Source organism: Stegastes partitus, unplaced genomic scaffold (assembly GCF_000690725.1).
Source record: "Stegastes partitus isolate 25-593 unplaced genomic scaffold, Stegastes_partitus-1.0.2 Scaffold234, whole genome shotgun sequence".
Lineage (NCBI taxonomy): Eukaryota > Metazoa > Chordata > Actinopteri > Pomacentridae > Stegastes > Stegastes partitus.
Genome location: NW_007577965.1, coordinates 408,543 through 418,243, shown reverse-complemented (window position 1 = coordinate 418,243; position 9,701 = coordinate 408,543). Strand labels below are relative to the sequence as shown.

Below are 9,701 nucleotides of genomic sequence, written 5' to 3'. Positions count from 1 at the left end.
CGAAAACAATCACACATCTTTCAAAATTTATTTTTTTTAAATAAACATTTTAAAGTCAGAAATGCACAAAATATATACAAAAAGAGCAGAGGAAAAACCTGAACCAAAGATGAAAGAACAAACAAAGTCACACTCAAAAGTGTAAATTCTTTAAAGAACTCAAGTATTAAGTGAAATGAAAATTGAGTGTAGTCCAAACACATCAAGTAGATGACTACAATGGCATCGTAATGCCTTGACACCAGTCGGTGAGAAACAATGATGCACATCAGGAGCAATGACAAAGGAACAGAAATAGCCAGAGTCTGGCTTCTTTGCAGCCCTCTAGTGATCAACTCAGAGTAGCTTTAATAATGGCGCTAACCTAAACATGGCTTAATAACAAACTCGGATATCTGTGAAGACGGTGATGATGAAAAACGAGAAGGTCTTCAATGTAACTGTAGAAAAAAAGCGTGTGCAGTGTTTAAACCCACAATACTGTACCAGCTCACCTACAAAAATAGAAAAAAGGCTTTGATGTTACAAGTTGGTCCAAACAGGCGATTGATTTACTGTACATATATGTGGCAGAAATAAATTCTCATCTGACACTGAGCAGTTTGGCTCCAACAATGTGGATGTAATTTGAACTGACATCAGAGGAGATAAACGTGGCAGAGTTTGCAACCTAAATGTTGTTGCTCCCATTTAAAGTAGGTTTACATATGGAAGGACCACTGATATCAGTTTGTGTCATCGCCTATTTCATAGATACACTTCTTTCTGCAGGCCCATGCAGACTGGGAAAGAGGGCCATGTAGCAGTACTAAGCATCTTTACTAACACTGACCATTATTACCCTGCTTCAGAGCTTCTCTGTATAAGGGACACAACTTAGATTTCTCTGCGGTCCCTCCACATTTACTGTACTTTTTCCTTTACTCTTGGTTACTGGAATAGTATCAGTTACACAAATTTGGCATTTGACAGTGAGTTCAACATTTTCAAAAGCACTGCCACAGAAAACACAGATTGTGATCAACACCGAGGCAGCCATGACGTTCGGTTCCAGGGCCGTTCTGGCTGTGAGGTGCCGAGGCAGCAGGGCTTCTCTCTCAGCACGTCCCAAAAGCTTTGCATCTGTTCTGGAGACAAACCTGTCTTGAGGTAGAAGACGCCAGTCAGCTTGTCTAATTAGAGGAATCCCTTATCTAAGAGATGACTCCTTATTAATGACAGCTCTGACTGGGAGGATCGAGTTCAGGTCCTTCCTGTCCCGTAGTATCCGATATGACTGTGCAGACAGAGAAAGATGAAAAGAAACAGGACTATGAAGAACTCATGTTTGGCCCACGGCAGCTTTAGAAAGGAGAGGAATATGAAAGGAGCACATTATCAGGACTGTGACGTACCTCAGCAAACTCAGCTTTAATGGCATCGAACTTGATCTTCTCGTGGACCGCTCTGGCGACGTTATTTCTTTCAAATGGTTCTGAAACACAAAGAATCACTGTTGCCTTTAGGTGGACGCTTCTCACACTGACACTCCTGTTGATGTTCAGTGGTGGAGGCCGTGGAAAGATATAACCACTGAAACCGTTTACCTTCCACGCAAATGTATTTGTTTGTCCACTCTTTAGAATTGGTCTTGGGCAAAGCTCTGGCCTCTCGAACTGAGATCACCTCCTTATCCCACCTGTAAGACACAGAGAAAGCAACAGCAGTGGATACATTTATTGATTATTAGACTGAAAGTGAAACACAATGACCAAGGTTGTAAAGTGCTTTTACACATTTCAGCAGAGTAACATACACACTGTACTGGCCAAAAATATCATATAAGATACAGTCTGTTCTTTACAGTTGATTTTACTCAGGGATGGGTGACATAGCTTAAAATTCATCACAAATCAAATGTTTCATTCCAGATAAACATCAATAATTAATGATTTGTAATGGCCTACTTCTTAGTAAAGACCAGGAGAAAAAAAAAACTTTGAATTCAATCGCTTTAGCCTAGTTACACAAGAAACATTTTAAATGGTAACACAATGATAAAAATCAAGCAGAAAAAAACACATATACATACAATTAATAAGGACAAAGGAATGATCTCACCTCGATACACAAAGAGAACATATAAAACCCAGAGAGGCATAGAGGGGAGGCAGGTTGAAACCACTGCACCACACTGAGGTTAAGGTTCTGAGTGGTTGATGCAGCATAATAACCTTCACTCGTACACCAAAATAAAGTCTATCAGCCTGGATTGTGAAACCAGGGAAGGTCTGTGAGCGCAGACAGGTGGCCACGGACTAGCACACCTGGAATACCTGCACAGCAGCTACTGGGGAGAGCATGCTCCGTTCTCAAGGGTTATGGGAGTGCATTTGGGGTTTTCTCACATAACTTAACTCTCCATTTTCTTTACATGATTTCATGACATCTGATGCATTAAAGTAAAACTATCAAATACTGCAGCTACTTTCTTACTGCTGTTGATTAAAAGTACATTGACATCACATATCGCTATCTTTTCACCGCCCAGGCCCAATTTTAGCTGAATTCGGTGAAATTTAAAACAGACACTTGTGGCATTGCTGTAATTGACATAGTAGCATGCTTGTGCAAGTGATGAAGTGGCAATCGGCAACTGTTTCGCAATCTCATTCCTAATGCACCATTAAAAACTGTTCTACTACAGCTTTATTTGCTAACGTCTGTCTTATGAGTCTTCACTTCTGAATGTTCAATATTTAGTTGAGTTCATACATATTCATTCTGATAGATTTTGATCTTTGTACGTCCAATTTTATAGTTTGCTGAGTTCGTTGGAATAATGTGCTCCTCATTGTAAACAGCAGCAACAACATGATGCATAAACAGTTTATGCATCTAAGGCAAAAAAAAAAAGAAGAGTAAAAGAGCAAAAAACATCCCATGAGTGTGACGTGTTTTGAGTGTTTGATAGTCTAAAATCAGTGCACGTCTTTGCAGCGAGTTGTAGTTCAACTATTCAACTATGGTGTGGCACCGTAACACACATCCTGCAAACACGGGGATCAGGGTATGTCATGTTAATGCTGTGTAAGGCCAAAGGTCCCACCTGCTCCTGCCCCTCAGCCAGAAATGTGAAACCAGAGAGGTGGATGCAGGACAGAGGAAGGAGAAGAGAGATAGAGGACTGGAGAGGGAGGAGAAGTTGGCAAGAAGAGCGAGAGATACGAAATGGGAGCAAGAAAATGAACCATGAATGCATCTGCAACACTAGACTCAACAATGTGATGACCTTGTGAGATACCTGAACTCTGTGGCATAGTATCTGAGAAAGCCCAAAAGCAGCTCTCCCAGAGAGGAATGGTTTCTTGAGAGATAAGGAGGGACGCGTTTGGGACCCTCTGGAACCATGTCTATCTCCATGAAGTGACTGAAACACTCCTGAAAATCAAGACACAGAACAAAAGGACAAAGACTTAAACCTGAGTGACACTGCAACTTAGAGGTGTTTGGAAAAGGTTTACTGTCCGTTTAAATGTGAATAATAACTTCTCCAAGTGGAAAATTACAGCAGAAAATATCAACTGCAAATAGAAGGCTGTGCTTTTATTACTTTTTTTCATCTGTTTACATATTATTACATTTTTCCAGCAGTACTTATCACATTTGTTCTGGATGAGAAGGTCAAAAACAGCTAAAGTGTTACACAACACAATTCAACAACACTTACTGGGTAGTCCCTTTGTAGAGAAGGAAGGACGGGTTCTTTAAGAGCTGAATAAAAAAAAAAAACACATCAAGTACAAGTTAAGTTAAAAGTACAAAATGTAACTGAAAATGATTTCTTTTGCACGTGTGATGGGACTGACTCTGAAGGTAGTGCAGGACCATCAGAACCAGTGTGTAGCTGCTCAATGTTCCTTTGCTGGCGTCATTGATTTGATTGTGCCGTGCCCATTTCTTGATGACAAGGATCATGGGTCTTATCCTGAGATCAGCTGAGAGAAAACACACAACGGTCAAAACCAGGAGCAACTACACTGCTCAGAGTTATACGAACACACACAATGAACAGTCACAGTTAGAGCCTACTTAAAGCTAGAGTATGCAAAGTATTCTACAAGCATTTTTTTTGTTTTATTTGGTGAAAGTTTCTTCACATCCCGACAGCAATTAAGCTCTGACAATAAAAAGAAAACAATCTGGTTCATTGGCAGACACAGGCCTGTAAAAAGCTGGTCGCATGGATGGTTCACATGCCTGTCTAGCTACATACCTGCCTACCTGCGCACACTGCACAGTCTTGGACTCTACAAGACCAGCAGGGCACACTGGTAGAGTTTGCAACCACAATCATGGCAGACAAAGAGCAGCCACTTGTAGAGCCACCTAAACCTGCAAGATCATGTGGTGCTACACAAAGCCAGAAAAGAAAGACTGTAGCAGAAAAGGCGATGAGCAAAAAAAAAAAAAGTTTGGATAGAAGTCAAACCAAGTCAATATCAGTGTGGCTATTCCAGTCGAAGGGCCTGAAAATGTTTGTCATGTTTGCTTTTTTTCTCTTTTTCTGGTTTGTCTGGCTTTGTGGGGTTATGAGCTACAGTGAATGAGATGTGATGTTGTTTTAATGTGTCGCACTCTGCTCCTCATCAGCATTCTCTCATGGGTTAGTGCTGCAGCTGTACTGAGACAGTGAGCATTTTAGTGTGTTTAGGAGCGAGACGAGACTTTTTTCATTTGTTGCTCTTGCCGTTTTAATGATCCTGCATACTCTAGCTTTAAAGTCAGACAGACCAAGTCTGAAAAGTCGCTGCCATAAAAATCAAGTTATTACCCACCATAGGCGTAACTCCTCAGAAGGAATGTGTTCCTGATGCCCACTGTGTTGTTGATGTTCAGATCAAACTCTAGATCACTGAAGAACGTAGAGTTAGTAGAGAGTCATTCACATACAAAACCTATTTCTCATTTGATCGTCAGGTACAAATATGCTTCAACAACTGTTTTGCTCCTACCTGCCTCTCTCTCTGAACCTGAGGATCGGCACTTTGGCTCTGATCAGCTGAGTCCTCTCTACATATGCTAGAAATTAAAACAAACATCATGAGGTTTAATGTTGTTTGTTTCGTTTTCTGTGAAACTGGAACTGTTTTCCACTGAGTAAACAGCTCCACCTAGTGGAAACTGACAAGGGCATCAAATCTGAGGAACAAAGTCCAACTAAAAAAGCCCACAAACGATGCTAGTATTTTTAGTTGCGTTTGACAAAAGAAGTAATTTAGTTTGATAATACAAAGTAAAACAATGTTTGCGGCCATTTCTAAAAACTGCACAAAGTTGTTAGATAATGTGCTACTATACAAATAATAGTTTTTAATCACTCACAGAGGGTTCTGAAAGTCCTTTGGAGGCGAGAGAGGACTTGAATAGGATCAGGTCTTTTCTGAAACAAGAAAACAGGAAACCGGGCAGCTGTTTAAGAGGAAGTGGGTGTCTATGATTGTACATTTCTCACAAGCACATTTGAAAGACATTTACAGCTGTTAGGAAAATTCTTCTTTGGAGTCCTAACTGCTCCAAATCAGTACACAAAGTCGTCTCTTAAGTCAGAGCAAAGTTTTAGTTGCAGCAAGGAGCCACATGTACAGCACAGAGTCTGAACAAGTGACTGACTAGTAGCATGAAGCATTGGTTCTTACATACAGACAGCGAACAGAAAACAGAAGACAACCTCCCTCAAATGCGTGTGTTTAGGCATGGTGTTTTGACAACCCGCTGAGGACGTCTTGTCCTTACCTCACACTCACAAGGTGAAATAGAGGCGATGGACATTTAAAGCATTCTCATACTTTTTACAAAGATCATTGGATCATAACATAGAATTATTCTAACAACAGCGTGGAGTCGGAGATACTCACATTTCCCTTGATGACCAGACACAGATCAGCGTCACTGCTTCGGCAACCCAATCCATTCATAGAAGATCCAGTCAGGTAAAGCCGTGCCACTGTGACAAACACACTTTGTGATAAAGAATCTTAACAGGAACATGAGAACAGATTGTGACAACAGATTTCAGACATACCTGCATAGATGCTTTGTATGTCTTCCTGCAGTCGAGCTCGACACCTCTCCTTGCGTTCCAAATCTGGAGGCTGCTGCTGGCATGCTTCAAACAGCTCCATCATCTGAACACTCAGCTGAGGGAACAAAAATATGCAAACTAACAAAACCAAACACACCTGCACGAAAACATGCTCAGATTTAATGTATATCAGTGACAGGTTGAGCCCACTGGAACACACCTTGTCCTTGGCGTAGGCCTGTAGGCTGTTAAAGCTTTCTGGTACAGCAGGTGCTGGAGGGTGGATATCGAACTGTGGACTGGAGTAAGGGCGTTCAAAACTAGTGGTGGATAATCGCAAGGACTCTGCCCTCACTTGCTGAGGATGACAAGGGGGTGAAGGGATGTGAACTAAAGGAGAATCTATTGATGGGTGGGAGAAGGAGTCAAGGCGTTGGCGCTTCACCAAATGAGGGCTGTATTCAGAATTCTGCCTCCTAGAAAAAAGATCAAGATAAGAAATCATGTCATGTCAACAGGTTAAAGGCAAATGCTCATGACTTGAAGGTCAGTTTAAAGAAACAGAAGAAAGAGGCAGAGGTTAGTCGATCATCAATTGATGTTAAATGACTTACTTGCGCCCGTTGGTCATAGGTGGTGTGTGAGGATGGGGGACAGCAGGGATGGGTCGTGGGGGATTCCACTCATATGGAGGCAACCTCTCAAGTTCAGGGACATGAAAACTGTCAAAAACACATAGGGACATATTAATGTACAGAACACAGAAGCATCCAACAAGCAACCATTTGTAACTGATAACGTGTCAAGTTTCTAGTGTCCTATTTAAGGTTTTCTTTCATTCTGGTGCCAGAGACATGAAGACGTTTTATGCTTGTTGTTCAGTGGAAAATCAGCAATTTTATAGACAAACTGAAAACATCAAGGTCGTAAAAGTTACTGTCACTGGCAATCATTTCTGTTTGGAGCCAGTTCATCCCATACCAGCGTCTTTCTTTTCACATTGGGTGTGTGTTTCAGATACAACATTTAAGCTGCACAACATAAGAACTACAACAAACTATTACTGTTATCACTGATTAATCAACTGTGCCTCTATTAGTCTTGATACATGAGATCATCTGTATCACTAACTATAAAATGGATATCTAAATGCAATTTTCTTGGTCTTATCTTGACATAGTTTTCAATGAGCCTCTATACTACAACAGCAGAACAGAATTCCTGATTGTGGTTTTGATGTGCCACTCCTCTGGCATTTTAGCAGACACGCCTTCAGACCAGGTTGGCATCTTCAATAGCTTTCTTTTTGTCTAACCAATAAAGTCTGACGATTTTCAGTCTATTGTCATGTGTGATAGAGATGACTATCAGAGTTGATCATCCAACTGTTGCAGGCCTACACAAAATGCCTTGATATAACAGAATTACTATCCTAAACACGATGTCAGTGAATCTCCACCACAGTTTGTAAAGTTTACTAACTTCACTGACGCTGCTCATGTCTACACCGCTTCAGCTCGGTCTTCCTTCACACTCACCTGTTGACCCCTCCAAATCTCCCGTGGTTATAATCGTAACATCTGGTCACCGGGGGAGGAGGGTACAGGCCGTTACTGAGGGCTGGCCGCCCCCTCGGTGCAGCGCTGCGGGGGAACATGCTGCAGTTCTTCACGGAGCTCCAGCATCAACTTCTCTGATGTCCACAACAAACATAAAACAACGACATTAGAGGAGATGGAAGCTCCAGCGTGAGAGAATCTGTAGCAACACTGCTGCAGAATATCACATGAGAGAAACGGGATTTTCGCGGACAGTTATCGTGGAAACCGAAACTTACCGGTGATCGGGTAGTTAAGCGAGCTAACGATCGTTAGCTTGCGCTAAGCTAGCTACTTTAAACAACAATGAACGTACTGTGGAAACCACGTGCAGTTCTCTGTAGAGTTACACGAGGTATCCGTCTTTGGTGGCTAAATGGTAAAATGTTTACTCGAAAACTGAACCCATACAACGCGGAACACTTACCAATTTACATGTCACATGTAAACAAAACTGAAGATGCTAATTTCCTGCGCTCGTACTTCCGCATTGAGCCATGACGTAATGGAAGCAGATTTAAAGGGGAAGCGTCCTCGTGCGCTTTATATTGGAAGTCCACCTAGAATAGAAGAAAAAAGCTGCTGCAGCAACAACACTGGTCAGTGAAGCAGCTCATTCGATGGGACAAGCACCAAACCTGGTGTCCGATCCAGCCTCAATCATTTCTCCACCTGGTTTATAGTGCTGTGAAGCTGCCGTTCAGTAGCAGCTGATGTATGGGGTGTGCAACCTGCCCATTTAACTTTCTGTTTGTGCCACGACTTATTTGATTTCCAGCAGGAGGTTGGGATAGTTTAGGAACTTTCTTTTGGGTTAAAGCCATTTGTTGACATGCTTGATGGGGGTGCTACTCCCTTTTGTTCTTTTGTTTTCGATAGTGTAGGCTACCTAAAACCAAATTTCAACCAGTAATTCACCATGTCTTATGTGCAGATTTGAGAGACTTTCCAGATTTGTACTCAGCAAACATATCGCTGATATATTTTAGGCTCAGACCACTCAGACTTGTAGACAATAGATAGGCTCTGAAATTCAATTTTATATTTAACAGGAAGCCAGTGCAGGATCTAAGAATTGCAATCATGTGTTCTCTCCCCTTGTTGTGTGTCAGTATTCTAGCAGCAGCATCTTGACTGGGTTGCAAATGTATTTTGTACGTATTAGAGATGCCAGTAAGTAGTGTATTAGACTAAAAGCATGAATTAGTTTTTCAAAATCTTGCTTGAACACGAAGTTTCTCAGTTTGGCTTTGTTTGTTTTTAAGATGCCACAATGACTTACTGATAACTTGATTTATTTATAGCTCTGATGTGGCTGTGATAACATCAACATTATGAGCTACTTGTGTGTTTTAGGGCCCTGGACTGAAGGTAAGTACTGAGCGCCTTCTTTCTTTATTGCCAAATGGAATTATTTCATCCTTGTTTTTATTTAGTTGAGTAAGTTTTGTTTTTATATAACCAAAATCAACTGGTGAGATCATTCCATAGATCTTGGTGTCATCTGCATAGCTGTGATAAGCAAACTTAAAGTGTTGGAAATTTGAATAAAGGAAGGCATGTACGGAGCACATAGAAGGAGCCCAAGGACTGAAATCATACAAATAAATGCATATCTACGTGGCTGTCTGTATAAATGCTTTAATTTGTTTTTTTGACGTAATGGACTACTGTGTATCCAAATTCAATTTGAATGTTTGCAGTGAATCAGATAAGCTCAGTAAAAACGCCATGACTCCTGTCACGTTACCTGTTGTCTATTGTCTGATGACAAGCTTAGAATTCAGCTCTAGATGGCACCTTCACTTCAGTCTGGACCTGCTGTTCAGCTGAAAGATTGAATAGGTATAACATTTTTTAGAATTTACTGGATTGAATATGAATTCCAATAAACTCAAAACTGAATCAAATCTTTGAAAACTGAATTCAGTTGAGCTGAAATTACATTTAATCTTCATTAGAAAAAATTAACTGATTACATTTAAAGTAATCAGTAAAGAAAACTAAATTGGAATAATCTTTATTTGAATTTGAATTGC

General features: G+C 40.9%; 1 protein-coding gene across 2 annotated transcripts; it reads right to left on the bottom strand.

Moving 5' to 3' along the window:
• Positions 1 to 51: 51 nt before the first annotated feature.
• On the bottom strand, positions 52 to 8,155 carry tent2 (terminal nucleotidyltransferase 2). 2 transcript variants are annotated; one of them, XM_008281475.1, is made up of 15 exons: positions 8,090 to 8,155; positions 7,603 to 7,757; positions 6,679 to 6,786; positions 6,285 to 6,540; positions 6,065 to 6,179; positions 5,898 to 5,986; positions 5,365 to 5,422; positions 4,995 to 5,061; positions 4,818 to 4,894; positions 3,849 to 3,977; positions 3,710 to 3,753; positions 3,284 to 3,420; positions 1,587 to 1,678; positions 1,395 to 1,474; positions 52 to 1,276 (listed from the first exon to the last, which is right to left on the bottom strand). In XM_008281475.1, exons 2-15 carry the CDS (start codon positions 7,719 to 7,721, stop codon positions 1,190 to 1,192), a joined length of 1,458 nt encoding a protein of 485 aa, XP_008279697.1. In that variant the 5' UTR covers positions 7,722 to 7,757; positions 8,090 to 8,155; the 3' UTR covers positions 52 to 1,189. The 2 variants fall into 2 exon arrangements, with proteins under 2 accessions (XP_008279697.1, XP_008279698.1); XM_008281476.1 differs by lacking the exon at positions 8,090 to 8,155 and adding an exon at positions 7,902 to 8,079.
• Between the last annotated feature and the right edge of the window lie 1,546 nt (positions 8,156 to 9,701).

Excerpts from the sequence above, each read along its gene's own strand:
- tent2 (XM_008281475.1), bottom strand. The coding sequence starts at position 7,721 with ATGTTCCCCCGCAGCGCTGCACCGAGGGGGCGGCCAGCCCTCAGTAAC. Across the intron at positions 1,679-3,283 it reads TACTATGCCACAGAGTTCAG|GTGGGATAAGGAGGTGATCT; the intron begins GTATCTCACAAG and ends TGTGTCTTACAG. Across the intron at positions 1,475-1,586 it reads CAAATACATTTGCGTGGAAG|AACCATTTGAAAGAAATAAC; the intron begins GTAAACGGTTTC and ends TTTGTGTTTCAG.